Source organism: Rhincodon typus, chromosome 1 (assembly GCF_021869965.1).
Source record: "Rhincodon typus isolate 14 chromosome 1, sRhiTyp1.1, whole genome shotgun sequence".
Classification (NCBI taxonomy): Eukaryota; Metazoa; Chordata; class Chondrichthyes; order Orectolobiformes; family Rhincodontidae; genus Rhincodon; species Rhincodon typus.
The window spans coordinates 59853734-59872855 of NC_063332.1; the positions used below are offsets into that span (position 1 = coordinate 59853734).

General features: G+C 39.7%; 1 protein-coding gene across 1 annotated transcript in view; it reads left to right on the top strand.

Annotated features, from left to right (window-relative positions):
* LOC109917822 (plasminogen-like) overlaps nt 1-16195 on the top strand; it is a 36543-nt gene extending 20348 nt beyond the window's left edge. Inside the window, exons 6-9 of the mRNA XM_048596669.1 lie at nt 9035-9179; nt 11383-11530; nt 13073-13345; nt 15814-16195. Of these exons, the coding sequence (XP_048452626.1) occupies nt 9035-9179; nt 11383-11530; nt 13073-13345; nt 15814-15960 (713 nt within the window). The 3' untranslated portion in view covers nt 15961-16195. The remainder of the gene's footprint in view (nt 1-9034; nt 9180-11382; nt 11531-13072; nt 13346-15813) is intronic.
* The last annotated feature ends 2927 nt before the right edge of the window (nt 16196-19122 follow it).

Consider the following 19122-nt stretch of genomic DNA (forward strand, 5'->3'; position numbering starts at 1 on the left):
GGTGGACAGGGTGGTGAAGAAGGCATTTAGCATGCAGGCCTTTATCAGTTGAGGTATTGAGTATAGGAGTCGGGACGTTATGTTACAGTTGTATAAGACATTGGTGAGGCCTCACTTGGAGCATTGTGTACAGTTTTGGTCACCTTGTTGCAGCAAAAACATAGTTAAACTGGAAAGTGTGCAAAGAAGATTTACAAGGATGTTGCCAGGACTTGTAGGCCTGAGTTATAGGAGAGGTTGGTCAGGACAGGATTTTATTCCTTGGAACATAGGAGAATGAGGGGTGACCTTATTGAGGTGTATAAAATCATGAGGGGCATAAATTTGGTATATGCACAAAGTCTTTTTCCTAGGGATGGGAAATTGAAAACCAGAGGGCATAAGTTTAAGGTGATAGAGGAAAGATTTAGGAAGGACCTGAGGGGCAACTTCTTCACACGGAGAGTGGTGGTATATGGAATGGGCTGCCAGAGAAAGTGGTTGAAGCAGGTACAATAGCAACATTTAAAAAACATTTGGATAGGTACATGGATGGGAATGATTTAGAAGATACAGACCAAATGTGGGCCATTGGAACTGGCTGAGTGAGCATCATGGTCAGCATGGACTAGTTTGGACTGAAGGGCCTGTTTGCATGCTGCATTACTCTATGACTCTAAAAGGAAAACTGTTCATGCCAGTCTGTCATCTCTGCTGTCTCTGCACATGCATTGCATACATAAACTTTAAAGTAGTCAAATAATTTATTGATATGCTTGCAAATTGATATTTCCTGTTCATTTGGTATTTGCTCATTCCTGGAATAATGGCCTTTTTCAAGGTTTAAGTAATGCACTAGCACTCTGGGTGTACTTACTGCAGTATCTCATAGGCATCACATTGAAGGGTGACTTATTGCGATCATAGTACTTTAGCAGTGGTGGTTTTTTTGTTATTTGTTTGATGCAAATGAAAGCAATTTCTAATTCTGCACCCCACACCACTTCAAATCATTTGCAGTGAGCCTTTGTGGAGGTTCCCAATCGGTTGATAAATTAGACAAGAACAAGTCTACATTGCATTGCTTTCTTATCTGTTGATTACTGCACTTCTATATAGTTCCCAATTTATCTCAATCAGGATGAAGTCTTTTGCTGTCAGTACATGACCTATTTACTTGAAATCAATCAAGTTCAATTGCATCATTTTCTTATTAAGCTTCAGGTTCTTCTAGCAAACACTTTAGCACTTGCACCCGACTTTGACTGCGATCTGTGATAGTTCCTTCCATCGTATCTCCACATCCAAAATTAGCAAATCATGTGCAATTACTTCCACTCCGTAGAGATCATTGACTATTATAAAATTTAAGGATTTGATATATGCAGTTAACCATCCATGGGGAATTTTCAGATAGTTTATTAAGTGTGTTTGCTACATTAGTTAATTCAACAGAAAACAAGAGTACAATCAGTGACATTTGAGGATGCCTCACCGATAACAGAGGACAAATCCATAGTTGGCACAGAATATGACGATCTTATTAAAGTTGTGAAGGCTCAATCTGCTCTCTAGCTGAAATATATTGGGTTACTTCCCTGGGCCTTTCACCTCTTCTAGTTCATCTCAGAATTAAAGACAGTTGCTTGCTGAGTATTGTCCCTGACAAGGACTGTTGATTGATGCTGAACACTTGGTGATGTAGCCTATTTCTGGCAGCTTACGCTATGCTAATCATCTGTTTCAATCCTTCAAAAAGATCACAGAATTGTTAAGGCGCAAAAGGAGGCCACTCAGCCCACATGCTTGCCCAAGTTCTATTACCTCGCGCCAATCTCTTGCCATTTCCCCAAATCCCTGCACGGCATTTCTATGCAAATAATCATCCAATGCCCTCTTGAATACCTCAATTGAACCTGTCCCAACCACATTTCCATACACTTACTAATTGCTGTGTGAAAGGTTTTTTTTCTTACATCACCCTTATTTTGTTTGCACATCACTTTAAATCTATGCTCTCATTCCTCTTTTTCTTTTACAAGTGAAAACAGCGAAACTTTCTAACCAATGGATATGTGGCAGCTACTCACATCATCAGAATAGCTATCACCACATTTTCCACTCCCAACTTGAATCTGCTTATGTTTAGAATAGATTTTTCTGTATTGCCTAGATAATTTGGATACTAGATGCCAATGGCCTGGTAATCTTCACTACCTTTATCTCTACCCTGCATTTTGTCTGTTCTTTTAGAGACTGATAAGATTTGGACGTATAGAGGGAAGTTCAAAGACGTGTCAGCTAAATGTTTAGAAATTTTAAACTCGGCAAAAGGAATTCTGTTTTTTACAGTACAGACGGTTCTGATATAACACGATAGATCTGTTCTCGTGCGATCTCACACTATAAGAATATCTCGCAATAGCTGCACCATTTAAACTCATGGGGCCGGAATCGCATTATAGCCCATATAGGCAAGGAGAGTTTGCTTTCTACAAATAACGGCCTAAATTCTTCAATCCCATTAAAGCCAATTGGCGTTGAAGAAACACGCGTTCTTTCTGAAGAGACTATATTTCATGCTGAACAAAAACAAAAATTGCTGGAGAGACTCACCAGGTCTGGCAGCATCTGTGAAGGAAAAAACAGAGTTAACGTTTTGGGTCTGGTGACCCTTCAGGACCCTTCAAAATTCCTCCAGCAATTTTGTTTTTGTTCCTGATTTACAGCATCTGCAGTTCTTTCGGTTTATATTTCATGCTGTCTGCATTGATACTCTTCCAGAATGATGGAATTGCCAAACAGAAAGTGCAACCAGCTATACATCCCAAAAAGCCTTCAAAATATCTTTAGATAATTGCAGCTTTCATGAAGCTTCACTTACCAGAACCTGTTTGCAATTAGTGCAGTAAAAACCTGTGCCTTGGCTAGTTGTGGCGTAATCTCTTCAACAAATGGCAATGGCTAGTAATGTCTCTTCAAAGTTTTATTGAGGTCCTCTGGATCTATCCATACTCTCAGATTTCCAGACTTTTTCACTACAGCCATGCTGCTATTTGAGTCTGTAGAACTTGTCACTTCCTTCACTGCTCCTTTCCTTTCCAACTCCTCTGTCTTAACTTTCAGGCTAGAGTTGAGGTCAGCTGGAACTCCTCTAATCAAATGCTGGGCTGTTCTCACACTTACATTGATAGTCAGCAGGAAGACATTCACAACGTGTAAACACATCTTTTTTAAGCTAATATGATCTAACCAGCAGTTCCCTGTGAAATCCTTCAAATTTCTTCCAGTATGTGTACAGTTACACAGGGAGATGCACAATTTACATGGGGAGGTGATGGCCTTGTGGTATTATTGCTGAACTGTTAATCCAGAGACCCAGATAACCTTCTGGGAACCCAGGTTCAAATCCTGCCATGGCAGGTTGTGGAATTCAAATTCAAAAAATGTCTGGAATTAAGAATCTAATGAGGATTGTGAATTGATTGTTGGGGGAAAACCCATCTGGTTCACTGATGTCCTTTAGGGAAGTAAACTGCCATCCTTACCTGGTCTGGCCTACACGTGAGTCCAGACCCACAGAATGTGGTTGACTCTTAACTGCCCTCAGGGCAAGTAGGGATGGGCAATAAATGCTGCCTAGCCAGTGATGCACTCATCCCATAAAGGAAAAAAAAGTTACCTGCCTAAGCTTTTGACTTGTTTCAGCTGAGACAATTGAATTTTGCTTAATGTCTATTGTCTGGAACTGCAGATCTTTATTCTTCCTGTTACATTGGCCTTTCAGCTTCATTTGTGTTATTGCAATGAGCATCATTACAGCTTATAGCTCTTACCTTTGAGGGCTTCATTTTCGGTTCACTATCTCGAGCCACGTGTACAGGTTTGCAAAGCTATGTTGTTTAATAAAGAGTGTAATCTGTGTCTATCTGGTCATAGAATCCCTACAGTGTGGAAACAGGCCCTTTGGCCCAACAAGTCCACACCAACCCACCCAGACCCATCCTCCTATAACTCACCTAACCTAAACATCCATGAATGCTATGGGCAATTTAGCATGGCCAATCAACCTAGCCTGCACTTTGGGAGGAAACCCACGCAGACACAGGGAGAATATGCAAACCCCACACAGACAGTCACCCGAGGGTGGAATCTAACCTGGCTCCCTGGCACTGTGAGGCAGCAGTGCTAACGACTGAGCCACCGTGTCGCCCAAATTCACTCTGCATTCACTCTGCAGTCATTATTCTAATAGTCATAAACCATTTTTCAATTTGATATGAGACACTGCAAACCTGTTCAGTGGTGTAGATTAAATCATTCTACTTGCAATCATATTCACAGGCTTATTGTGTTTATTTCCAGCAAAACATTTGCTTGCAAGTAATTCATTTCTTGTAGCTAGAGCATTGCTTTTGCCACAATGAACTTATTTCCTTTTCTTTCTTGTGGTTTCTTTTGCAATATTTACATCCTGTACTCTGTCCTCACTCTTTCTAATGACCCTTCTGATAATATTTCTTCCATTATATTGATCTTGTCAGGCCTGGACAGAATAATCAAATCCATTTTTCCTTTAATATGGGTAATGTTTTACTCTCTAACTGATAATCAGAGTTTCTGTACATGACAATAGCTTTCTTCACAATTATTTCCTCTTCCTTCTGCACACATACTTGCACAGTAAGAGCACTTACACCTAAACCAATCTTATCACTGATGTCATCATCTTTCATTTACCCAAATGCCCAAGATTCAGCTAGATGCTTCAATGCAGCCACATACTAATCAATATTTTTATACTTTTCCTGAGCTCTTTATTAAATGAATACTATTCATAAATAAAATGACTAAAGGTTTCAAATTGGATCTTCATCATCTTCAAAATTTCTTGAGACTAATTTTCTGCTATTCAGTGAGGCCTAGGCAGAAACAGAGCTTTAACTTTGTTTGTCCCCCAGCAGTGCTAATAGTGTTGCTTTCCTATGTTTTCTGTTTTAACATGGTTTAAATCTGTAGCTATCACATAATTCTAGAAGAAGTTCTTATTCTATCTCACATCACGCTTCATATCCATAGGAGCATGACTGGAAAATTCATAGCTATATGTACTCACCCAATTGTACAGAATTAGTGTTTCTTACAGCAATTGGCTCTCTTACAGCTGACAAAATCCACACAATGTCAGCTCCACACTTCTGACACCATGCTCTATGTGCAGGCTTTAATGGCATCTGCTTCTAAAGTAGACATTCGAGGTCACACAACTATGACCAGTCACAGAGTACAGTGTACAAATGGATTTCTCCAAACAGCCATCTGGACCTTGTATGGGTAGATAAACTCAGTCTGTAAATCAATTTCTGGTGGGCTTAGTGTCACCATAGTCTATGTGTAGGACCTGCTTGTTTCAGTATGGTAGAGAAAAACCACTTCCTGATCTAAATAAAAGAGCATTTTGTATTGAACAAGAAGTAGTTTATTGCATCTTTGCAACTTGTTACGGAATGCATTGATACGATAGATATTGCTGCAGAGATTGTGAGGACACTCCTTTGTGATCCCACATTGCTTTCGCCATTAATCCATATAACAATATCATAGTGGGTAGTGCTTATGGAACTCCTCAGTATTAACACTTTTAGGCTCATATACAACATAGATAAACTACTAGGGTTTGTTTGTTGCATTAAATCCATACACTAAGGGCTGAATCTTCAAATATTTTGGCTAAATGACAATTTGGGGGAGTTTCATGGAGGATTTCCCTCCATGAGCCTTGGTGAGTTTTATCTTCATTAACTGTGGAGCCAGAATCCACAAAGTCACTTGAATACAATCTTACTCATGTCAGAACTGGGACCTTCTGCTGTTCACACTCAAGGCACCACATTTAAACCCCCGGTGCCACCAATTCAAATGTTACAAACCAGAACCTGCCATTAATATGTGGCTATATAATTCTAAAGGACAGAGAGGGAACTTGGCAGCCCACTTCCCAGACACCTAAAACTGTGAAGCTCGAGAAATTTTTAAAGTTCTGAGAATTTAATACTATAGCTTAACCCCACTGTTGGAAACTTGAAGTTTGGCTTCTCACACATTTAAGTTCCGCCACATTCAATGCTCCCCACTTTCAAGAACACCACCAGATTCTACCCAAAAGAACAGACATCAGGTGCAAAAGTTTGCTCGGCCTCAATAGTGCTCCATGGAAAGCCAATGACCTCATCAAATGTAGATTTGTGCTGAGATAGACAAGTGCCCCAACCGCTTCTGTTTCAGTCAGGGCTTTTTGGTGGATGGCATCCATGCTTGGCACTGGTGTGGGAGCTGATTTAAAGTTGCTCCAGATGCTCAGCCCAGATTTCACAGAAACTTGAGATCTAGACAGGACCACCTAACACTCGGAGAAAAATGAAGTAAACGTCAGTCATGGGGACATATCCTGAAAACCCGAATGAGGAACAATTAATCAACTATTCACATCCTGCCAGGAATGGAGGGTTTGAGATATAAAAGTAGATTGGAAAGGCTGGGACTTTTTCACTGGAGTGTAAGAGGTTGAGGGGACAGCTTATTGAGGTTTATAAAATCATAAGGGGCATAGATAAGGTGAATGACAAGGGTCTTTTCCCTAGGCTGGGGGAGTTCAAAACTATGGACATATTTTTAAGATGAGAGGAGAAAGATTTAAAAAGGACATGAGGGGCAACTTTTTTACGCAGAGAATGGTTTGTGTGTGGAATGAACTGCCAGAGAAAGTGATGGATGCAGGTACAGTTAAAACATTTAAAAGACATTTGGAAAAGTATATGAATAGGAAAGGGTTGCAGCGATATGGGCCAAATGCAGACAGGTGGGAATAGTTTAGTTTAGGAACATGGTTGACGTGGTCTGGTTGGACCAAATTGTCTGTTTCCATGCTGTATGACTCTATGATCATATTACTGTCTATTTATTTTCCATTTTCTTGTTCGTCTTTGACTCATCAGTTGCTTCCAAATGCCTTCATTGCTCAAACGGCAAGTCATTTTCTTCAATGCTTCAGTGTTACTCATAAATCGGGATTTAGCATATCTTAACGATGTAATTTCTGAGAAACTGCGTCTATGATCCTCAAAACTCACTGAAAGATATTTGAGATCATAATATGGCAAACTGACAAACCACATCCTCAGCTTTTCTTCTGTATAATCGTTGTGCTTAAAGCCACAACTCAGAAATTGACTGCAACAATGATGTTTCGGGCTTTCTTCAGCTCTGCGATGATTATTTACTTCCTAACACCAGGTGGTAAGTGCATCTAAGTATTTTGAGCCTACCATTTTGCTATGAATTATTAGTTTCTATGTATGTAGGTTTATACTTTAAATATGCAGAAGCATCCGAATAAACATATGAGATATAAATAGCATAAATGCCAGAAACCTGTAATGAAAATGAAAAGGGGAGTGAATTAAAGAAGACGCACTTATAAATGAACAGTTCCATTTCCTTTTCTCCACATCTTCATGGAATCCTTTTAAACTGTTAATAGAGTGGGTAGGAAACTTGAAGCACCCTGCGGGAATTTGACAAGCTTTCCCTACTGGGATCAGAATGAGCAGGAGCACTCATGTGTGCAAGATAAGCTCAGGCTTGACTGCAGTATTTTCTCCTCACCCGGTTCAACACACCATCACCCAGTTACTAAACTCTGACAACACATAGCCTGACATGTCTGGTCGCAGGAAGCCTTCCCTAGGTTCAGACAGGCCCCTGGACCACCTGATCTTCTTCCCCTGAGTCCCATCCCATCATCCAACTGACACCTTTTGTACCCAAAACTACTATGTAGCTGAAATGCCCAGCAGCTAAGAGGAAAAGGCACTGATCAACTGAACTGCTCTTTTCTGAAGATTTCATCACAGTTTGATTTCAATCTTGCAAATGATGGCAAGGTTTGGAGACATTTAAAGCTACCCCACTCTGTGTGTGGAAAGAATGTCTCTTTAACAAAGTCCTAGAGTCCTGCCAGCATGAAGACATTCAGGAGGGTCAGAGTGGGGGCGTGGGTTTAAGACAAACATATCTCTTTGACAATTTGAGTCTCAGGGCCAGCATCAATTCAAATTACAAAATGGGGAAAAGTTTAAGGGAGATATGCGTGGAAAGTTCTTTACGCAGAGGGTGGTGAGTGCCTGGAATGCGTTGCCAGTGGAGGTGGTAGAGGCAGGCACGGCAGCGTCATTTAAGATGTACCTAGACAGATACGTGAATGGGCAGGGAGCAGAGGGATACAGATCCTTGGAAAATAGGTGACAGGTTTAGATAGAGGATCTGGATTGGCGCAGGCATGGAGGGCCGTAGGGCCTGTTCCTGCGCTGCAATTTTCTTTGTTCTTTGTATACTTTGCCTTTCCTACAAAAAGTGTAAATGGATAGAGTTTCTTCTGCTAACTTGTACCAGATCTTAAGTAGCCTTACTAATGGCCCTTAGAAGGAGTGTTGAGGATTACAGCTACATGGCCCCTAAATGTGAAAATGTCTGTTTTGTGCAGTTGAAAAGAGCAGAATGTTCATCATGGCTCTACAAGTACCTGCCAGCGGCCGTCAGGCCAGGGCACCCTCTCTGTAAAAGTTATCTACCTCGCAGGTTCCACCTAAGCTCTGTTGCTATCATTGAAGCCAGTCCAAATTGTTGTAGACAGAATCAAGAGCTGTTCCCTCTGGGCATCCATTGTTCTCTGGTTCCCAGAGATATGGTCCAACGCAAAGTTTCAGGTACAAGTTCCATTTTTACTCTCCGGATTCAACCAAGTATTCAAACAATTAGTAATTTTAACCTGACCAAATAAATTCATCATTCTGAGGAAGGGTCACCGGACCCGAAACGTTAACTCTGTTTTCTCCTTCACAGATGCTGCTAGCCCTGCTGAGCTTTTCCAGCAACTTTGTTTTTGTTCCTGATTTACAGCATCCGCAGTTCTTTTGGTTTTTACAATTCATCACTAGTAGTGTTCTCTAGTTTAGTCACACGTCTGCTCCCAAGCAATATCTGTTTGGTCTTTCAGACAACTGTGTCGAAATCATTGGGGGGAAAGATGTCAGAGCTCATTCCAAACCTTATATGGCATCACTCCAGATTAATAATTATCACAAATGTGGAGGAGCATTAATCAAGCCCGGATGGATATTGACTGCAGCTCACTGCAATTTGTAAGTTATAAATACTATATACGAGTGTATGAACTATTTTCAAAATAGTTTAGTGTCTAGTATATTTTCCCTTCAATGTTGAAAGTGATTTTGCACAGCCTTTGGTGATCCATAAGTGAGATACATCCATTGCCTGGGCCCTAAATTTCCTCGATAAACACAGCAGGCCAAGCAGCATCATAGGAGCAGGAAGGCTGACGCTTAGGTCTAGGCCCAAAACGTCAGCCTTCCTGCTCCTATGATGCTGCTTGGCCTGCTGTGTTCATCCAGCTCTACACCTTGTTATCTCAGATTCTCCAGCATCTGCAGTTCCTACTATCCCTAAATTTCCTCATTGCCTTCAGTGCTTATACCATTTCTTATGCTGTTATTCACCTTAAGATATCAGAGAAGTCTGTATTTTTGTGTAATACGTATATTTGTACCATTAGTGCATCAAACAGAAGTTTCCCTAATTTATTAAAGGCTTCACCTTTTACATGCATGCGGAAATTCACACAATTGCATTATCCTCGTCTGTGGAAAATTCTTAGATCACTTGAAGAATTATTGTAACTTCACACACAAAGCAACTAACAATTTCACCTGGCACTTCAGGCAATTGCAAACAAGCTAAAGCAACAGTACGGCTTCTCACAAATTTCTTTTTAACTGTTGCTGCCTTCCCCTTCCCCGCCACCCCAGCTCGCACAGTCTGGGATTTTGAGGACTGCTGACAGCTTTGTCATGAGGAATTATGCTCAACTGCTATGACTGCTCAATCTGTGGCAGGGTCTGCTCACACATTTACTGCACAGGAGGTGAACACCTTCTTTCATAGGGCAGACAATTTTCTCAATGTGAGCATCAATTTTACGCATGGAACCAATGACATACAGGCATTAAAAATACAGCACAGAAGAAGACATTATGACAATGTACAATGCCAATGCTATCCTTCTTTGTAATGGAGATGGTAGGAACTGCCAATGCTGGAGAATCTGAGATAACAAGGTGTAGAACTGGATGAACACAACGGAAAAATTTTTCTGAAGGGTCCAGACCCGAAAAGTCAGCTTTCCTGCTCCTCTGATGCTGCCTAGCCTGCTGTGTTCATCCAGCTCTACACCTTCTTTGAAATAAATTGATTTTTTTTAGATGACACTGCCTCTTGGTTGCACGCACATGGGAGTAAAATTGCCAATTGAACAGCCACTGACGTAGGTGAATAGTGAATAGTACGAATGCATGATTGCAACCCTGGCTATGTTCTCATTCACTACTGAACGAGAGTGGATGCTACAAAACATCTTCAATGGCTAATCAACTGCACTGGCAGTGTCTCAGCCATTTCCTCTCCTACCTAACCTCTAAATGGCACCAGAGTGACAAAAGAACTTTACCACAAATCTTCAACTGAGTTTAAAAAAAACTCACACAATTGAGTATTATCTTTCCTGAAAGGGTTTCATGATCATAAGTGGCAAATTCCAAGATACCTGCATCATGTAGGTCAAATAATACCTTTTCTTTACTTATAGAAGAATGATATGTCCAAATTATGAGAAATTCCACTCTGTCTTAGTCCGATGTTTCTCCCATACCAGGCTGTACCTCTCTCCCGCCTGCATTTATGCATTCTTTAAACCCTATCAGTGGAAGGCTGCTCCTGTAAGACTTAAGGGTGATAGGATAAAGTTGACACTTGAATCAAGCCAACTGACTCCTCAGAGTAAGATGGTACTGTTGTGGAGTGTGCTCCTGGGCAATATGCTCTTGTTCACAGCTGTTCACCGCCACAGTATTCTGCAGGGGACTAAGAGACAGCTATTGCTATTCCACTGGGCCCTCAGTCTGCAGCCCCTCTGATCAGCTGGATGCTGTTTCCCGGCATCCTGGTGAAGAAGCTAGTGAGCTGTCATCTTGAACTGCTGCAGTCCTTGGTGCATAGGGGCACCCATGGTTCTGTGAGGAAGAGAGATCCAGGAATTTATCCCATCTGTACTTCTTATAATGTGATAATAAAATTTAGGAGGGTCCTAACCATTCCATGAGCAGCCATTACATTGGAGGTTACGAACACAAATGGCTTTAATTTTTCACAATGGGTTTGAAATAGTTATAAATCTACATTAAGCGGTTATGGGATTTTAAAAAGACAATCTGAAGTGAATAATGATTAAATTGTTTATTTACCTCATTTTTCTTCTTAATTTATATGCAGCATTTTTAAACATCATGAGGTTAAGGCGGTTCTTGGAATTGATATTCTGAATGAAAAGAAATCAGCACAAATTATCACAGTGAAGGAGAAATTTCCTCACATTTGTTTTGACAACAAAACCAAAGAAAATGACATCATGCTGCTCCAAGTAAGTGGTTTGGAGTTAAGGATTTCTATAGGTTCTCGCATTGTATGATGATACAAATAGAATAATCTGCTCCTATTTAAAATTAGTTGTCAAACCACAGGATCCTTTTCAATTTCCATTCCATTCCCAAAATGCCCTGTACCTTGCCTCCTCCTAAAGTGCAAAACATTTCATTGTATGATGTTCCCAGTTATGTGCAAATCAAAGCCACCAGTTCTTTTCTTTATTTTCCACATACTGATTATTTGGATTAGACATCTTCATTCAAATTGTTTCTTAATGCATATTGACAAATTTAAATCAATTCCAACTTACATTTTATTTAGATTTTATCCCTTCACAACTAAGCATTTATTGCAATAAAGTTAATTAAATTTATCAAAGGTTCATGTTCTTATCTGTAAAGAGTTAGGGCTTAGAGCCAGAGATGCAGAAAAATATTACATACAGATAGCTATAATTTACAAATTTAAATGAAGTGCTGTATCCTACATATTTCATCATAATTTTGTTCTGGCCTAGTCACTAAGAATGTATTCGACTTTTTAATATATTTAAGAATATAGACCAAAAACAGACAGGTGCAGAGAATGTAATTTGAAAACAAAATAGTGGGCTACATTAGGCAGCCCAACCTTCCACATAATCATAATGTACTTCCATTATGGGGTTGGGTTGGCATTGTAATATCATCACAACAATATCCAAACATCTGGAATTTGAGCTTGTTCAGGACCCAACTGTTTGGAAATTTTCATTGCCTGCTGCATTTTTTGGTTATTAGCCATGAAAAAGTTGGGAACTCATTTTTTTGGCAGCAATGATGAAGAGGTAGCACAAGCTAGAAGAAAAGGCCTGCCTCTAGGATTGTGCTGAATGTGTCAGAAGTCTCTGCTGGGGGAAGGAGATAACATCTCCATTTTTTTTCATAAAACTAGCTTCTGAACTTTAATGAGACTTCAATAAAAATTAAAGAGACATTCAGTGTGTAGGAGTCCTTGGAATTTCTACCCATGACCAACTTTTAGTTTTCAGCATTGGCCCTCTGCCCACTGATGCCCATGCCTACAGTCCCAATTGGGCACAGAACCCCCAGTGCTCCTCCAATTAATCTCCTTCCTGTCCAGTTGATTGGATGGCTGTAAAGGTGAAGGCAACAGCAAGTGCTCAGTTCCACCTTCTTCACCCACTGAACATCATAAAACCCAGGTAATTTTGAAAAATGTCAGAAGGTGAGGCAACATCTGTGGAGAGAACAGAACAAGTGGGTATATCAGATGAAGAACATTTAAAAACGTGTTTTGTTTCTGCCTCCCTTCCCTTTGTTCTGTTCAGTTTTAATTAAGCTTCTCCACAATTACTGTGTAATCCTCATGAAGCATCCACACTTGAATAATTAACTGTCAGTTGTCTCCACAGTTGTTAACTGGCCTGGCAATGTATCCAGAATTTCCTTCATGTCCTATTGAAGATTACGCATGATTAATAAAAACTTGCAGAGAATTTGAAAGAAGATATAACAATTACCTTTACTTATTACAGCTACAGTCTGAGGCAAAACTGAACAAGTATGTAGAACTCCTTCCTCTGCCCAAAAATGACTTGGATGTGGAAGATGGAACTGTCTGCTCAGTTGCCGGCTGGGGATGGACCAAAATAAATTCAAACAAGAACTCTGACCATCTTAAAGAAGTAAATGTAACGATTATAAACAGATCAAAGTGCAACAGTCCAAAGTATTACAACAAGAAGCCTTTAATAACCATGAACATGCTCTGTGCTGGTGACAAAAGAGGTGGAAAAGATGCATGCTGTGTAAGTTGAACTGTTTAAAAAGTAGTTGCAATGTCTAAACAAAACAATTAGAATTGATGATTTTAGTTAGTGATTTGCTTCATAAAATATATTTGTTGCCTATAACCAATGTATTCTTGTGCTATTCAATATGTTACTTATTCTATTTCGTTGTTATCTACATTGCAACTTCTGGGTAGTTGCTTACACTCAAATCTGGATATTGCAGTGAGCCTAAATGGGCTTAGCTGAAACTCACGCTGATGGTTCCACCAGGACCTGTCATTTGGAACCTTGGTCTCATTGCCCAGAAGATATAATACTTCTAATGTTAACTTTTTTAGGGCTGCGCTAGCAGCCCTAAAAAAGTATTGATCCTAAAAAAAGTATTAGAATTGATCCTCCTCACAATCTACCTGAAAACCAACAAAAGTGTTAAGATATTTTCACTCCTTATCACCCCAGCTCCTATCCCTCCCAGCTCCTCCAGCTCACTGACTTTGAAAGCAGTACATGACGAAGACAGAAGGCCCCTCAATGAAGTGTTGTCCCCAACATGGGCACAACAAAGATACCAAGATGGAAATGAACTGGGTGTGTGGGCCCTTGCTAAAGAAGCCCTTAGAATAGCAAGGCAAGATGGGGAGTTTGAGGCTCCTGTTGGGATGCGAACACCAAAGAAGTCAAGGGTATTTGTGGTGTGGGAGTGCCAGAGATGCCAGGAGGTGTAGGTGGATGGAAGTGCCAAAGTAACTTGATACAAAATATTTATACCAACATATTAACCTCAGGAGGTTCCAGTTTTCATTTAAATTCTGCTATGATCTTATGAAGCACAGTTAAACCTTCTAATGGTTATTCCTTGACCTGTTATGGTTGAACTTCATCCACCTTTTGAATGAGATTGAGATCTATTCATGTCCTTCTATTTAGAGATGAGAATTCATGGCTGTGAAATCCGTGTAGACTTTCCAATGTTTGGTGTCAAACTATGTTGGACAGTTGTAGCTAATCTTTAAAGTAAAGCGCTTTGCCCTTGGACCATCAACCTCTGTTAGCTATAAGCAGGTTTTTGTCTGGCAATACTCACTATTTGATAATATTGTGACACTGGTCCCCATGTCTAGTTTGAAACTCTTGAGATGTCAAATTGACGTAAATATGTACATACCAAAATGTGTGGTCTGGGTCATACATTTTCCTGAGGAAATCTTTGGCTTTATCTTCTACTGGATATTGTTCTACCTCATTTTTGTTCCTTGTGTGATGCTTCTTTATGTTTTTTTTGTTTCCTGCGGCTGTGTCCTGCTTCAGTGGATTTTCTGATGGTGAGCTATTTCCTTACAAGAAATGGATTTGTATTTTGAAGTTGAGCACTGTTCACACCAGTGAGGTTTCTTTGATCCACCATATTAGCAAGAACTTTCAGTGCCTGGTGTCTGACCTCGCCATTGCATTAGCTTATTTGCTTTATTTTTGTGAAATTGTCCCTTGAGACATGAATAGATTCTGTAGATGTTCTGTGCCAAGTTTTATCTTCTCTTCTTAGGATTGATCTCTTATGCTTCCAGACTTCTGTTTCATTCATGACATGAATAGCTTTCTCCAAAATTAGGTCTTTTTTAGACTGTCATAAAAATTCATTATTAATGCTGACAGCGATCTGGTTTCTCACAAATTCAGGCTTTAACTCTTAATAGTTGTCTCTCTCCACTAGACTTAGGGATTATTAATGGAATTAACTCTTTGTAACAGTACTGATGTCATAGCTTTAGAATGTGATTACACAAGTCTCAACGTGAAGTCATCTTAACTTGAACTCAAACTCAAGATCACTTCCACAGAACGCTCCACAGATACAGCTTTGGAGCTGCAAATTTCTTCAGTTTCTGTGCATCTTCTGTCAGGTCTGAATTGCTTTCCGTGTCATTCTCTGACATATCCCTACGCCTTGAGTGTCCCATAAGTTTGTGAGCTACACGGCCATTAGCAATCAGCAGTATCTGTTTGTGTTGAAGTCTGCTGAGTCACTAGAATTTTTCTTAATTTCTTGCTTTCTTTTCTTAAAGGACAAAATTGATTTTGCTTGGCCGACACAATTTACAAATGGTGCTAGTTACCACTGCTCACTAAGTTGTGCAGCTCCCACCATTGTCATTCACACTGCTGATCCCAATCCACTGCTCACCATGTTATGTGTGCTCCTTGAAACTTGAAATGCAATCACATAAACAAGGATGGCCATCTAGCTTGTCTAACTAGAAGAATTTTGCCAAATAAACACTATGATGTGATTTTCCCTCTGCAGTAAAGAATTCCATTGATTCACTACCCTCTCATTTCTTGTTGATTCTCTTTATAGTCTCTAGAAATAAGCAAGTTATAACTGCTTAATAACTCTTATGCATAAAAACATTGAACAGGTTTGGCAAAATACAAGTGTTAAGGTCTTTCAGCTTCAGAATAACAAACTTTTCTTGCTGTTTCAGGGGGACTCAGGTGGACCTCTGATATGTAAGGACGTGTTCCGAGGAATTGTGTCTTACGGGAAAAAATGTGGACTTGCCAAAAAGCCTGGCATTTATACAAGGCTCACGAAGGAGTACATGAAATGGATTCAGAAAGGAACAGCTTGAACCTTATCAAGTATTTAGGTTATGATGAGTTTTATGCGTCATTTTTATCTTCTGTGAGTCGATATAGTGTATGTAGCAAATGAAGTGGCATTTACTTTTTAAATTTCCATTTATTGAGATTATTTTAAATTCATGTGCTGTAAGTAAATTCAAAATAGGAGCCTGTATATATTTATCCCTCACTAAATGCTCAATCAAGTTACGAAACAGAACTTACGGTTTTCACATGCTTATGACAGAAGAATTGAGAAATATCACAAGTGAGTTGTTGAATTGGTAAATATATGCAGGTGCATTGTTTAAATAGCAAAATAAAATTCACCCTGTTCAGCATAAAAATTCAAGTCTTTTGCGTTTTAATAAATAAACAGTCATATTCTGTGTTCAATGTATTTGAAGTGTCAACTTAACTGGGTCGTTTGTAAACTCATTTCTGATGTGAGTTCAAACTCTGCTCCAAGAACTGAGACGATAAGTTAATGCCGTGCTGACGGAGTTTAGTGCTGTCGGAGTATCATCTTTACAAATGTACAAAATTGATAAACTGAATAAGACTAGCTGGTGTATCAACTCTGGTTGAAATATCATGGCCAAATATTTCCTGACTCTCTGTACAGTCAGTAAGAGGCCAATAAGGGGAAAACATACTCAGAAACATTCGTTACCCTTGTGGAGGGGGTCACAAAACAGATCTGTAGAACGATAACAGCACAGAAGGAGTTCAATGTATTTGTGCCAATTGTCTGTGCTAGGACTCCGATGGGATGATTGTGTTTGTGGTCAATGCTACTACTCCATGAGAAATGTCCAACTGAATCACCAAGATGGTTAGGTTGCATTATGTCTGCATTACTGCCATCTAGTACAAAACAAACAGAATCCCTCCAGGTTTCTCCCACACACACAAAAAAAAACAATCTATCATAACCTTCATCATAACACATGACAAAATGGGTTATGAACAGTTACTATGCAAACTGAAACTATACCTCCTTTAAAAGACAAGCACAGGCACATTCACACACAGTCAGGAAGAGACAGGCTGTACATCTCTGCTGAGTGATTGTAGGTGGGAAAAAAATAGCCAAGAAACAAAACCATCAATTAGATCACATTAGATCACATTGCTGGCAGCCTCAGAGTGATGGACAATCATTCATTGGGTAGCCAGGTCTTTCATTGGGCTAACAGTTCAGTTTTCAGAGTCTTTGAGCATTGGTTTTTACTCACAGAGAGAGGGTGAGAGAATGGGTTTCAGAAACAGCTTTGCTAACCTTAACTAAGGGTAATTACAAAGGAATAAGGGGAGAACTGGCTGAAGTGGACTGGAAAAGGAGTTTAGCAGCAACGACTATTGAGGAACAATGGTAGGCATTTAAGAAAATAGTTCATGGCTCACAGTAAAAATATATTCCAGTGAGGAAGAAGGATTCTTGGAAGAGGGTAAGTTAACCGTGGTGAACCAGGAAAGTCAGGGTAGCATCAGGTTGAAGTAAAAATAAACTGATGACATGGCAAAATTAGTGGGAAGCCGAACAATTGGGAAAATTTTGAAAACTAACGACAGCTAACCAGAAAAATTGAGTAAGAGGGAGAAAATCAATTTTGAGGGTAAACCTGCAAGTAACATCAAAATAGGCAGCAAGAGTGTCTTTAAATAAATTAAAGCAGAGAAAAACCACAGGGAATATCAACCCCATAGAGAATGAGACCCGAGCAACAACGGCTGAAAGCTAACTAAAAGTCCTGGATCTATGAGAGCTTAACCACACCCACTCAGGCTGCTTCTAATGTTGCAACTTTTAAAAAAAAACCCAAGGCCTTGTAAGTTGTTTATGTTCTCATAGACTGCTCTCCACCTGTCTGCAAACCTCTCTTTCTCTCCAAAAGAAACCAAGACAAAACACTCCTCTTAAAGTCACAGTATTGTCACACCTTGCCCCTTAAAAAAATGAGGTATCAATATACAAAGATGCGTTCATTTTTAAAAACCTTTAGTCCTACACTATTAGTACACTACAATGCATATACATTATATTGACTCTAGGCATGCAAACATTCACTTGTGCAGTCTATTTCAGTGTTTTTCATTTCCCGCCACCAAATGTCTCCACCTTTTTCATCGAAGTCACAACAACACATTGGCAATTATGTTCTCTCATCCTGCCAGTCTGGAATTTCTGTTGTTAAATTTCTCCAAAATCTTTAAGGGGTTATGATTAGTATATACAATTGTCTCAGACACATTATTAGTAATATAAATATTGAAATGTTGTAATGCAAACTCCAAGCTCAAGGTTTCCTTCTTAATCGTTGAATATTTCCATTTATGATTATTCAATTTTCTGGAAAAATACCCAATGGGTCTTTCTATCTTCTTTTTGTCTTCTTGTAAGTCAACAGCACCAACTCTCAACACCCTCATATTGATTGTTACCTTGAATGGCTTGAAGTGCGGCTAACACTAGGGCAGTGGTTAACACAGCTTTCAGGCTATCAAATGCCTTCTCACAGCTCGCCGTTCACTGAATTTTTCTGCGCTTCTTCAATAAGTCAGTCAGGGGAGCAACCACATGGCTAAAATTCAGTACAAATTTCTGATAAAAACCACTCACTCCCAGGAATTGTAGTACTGCTGTCTCTGTCGATGGCATGGGAAACACCCCAATAATCTTTGTTTTCATATCCTGCGGGCCTTTGTGTCCATGTCCGATAACATGGGTCAGGAATGTGACTTGGGCTTTTGCAAACTCACTCTTAGCCAGGTTTATCACCAAACCCGCCTCCCAAAGTCGCTTGAACAATTCCGATAGATTCCGATTAATGTTCCTTCCATGTGTGACTAAAAATCACCAGGTCATAGAAATCCAGAAATGACTTTACTGGTTACTCTTTGAAATGTGTTTCTTTTCATACCAAATGGCGTGACTTCAAACTGGTTCAATCCATTTGGTGTCATGAAAGCCAAAATTGTTTTCACTCTTTTGGATGAAGCCAGTATCCTCTGAGTACTTAGAACTTAGAAATATAAGCTGCTTGTCCCACCTTCTCAATACAGTCCGCCAAACGTGGCATAGGATATGATTCAGATTTGGTAACTGCACTGACTTTGTGATCCATACATATTTGCTGGGTACCATCTGATTTTGGCACCATTACTAT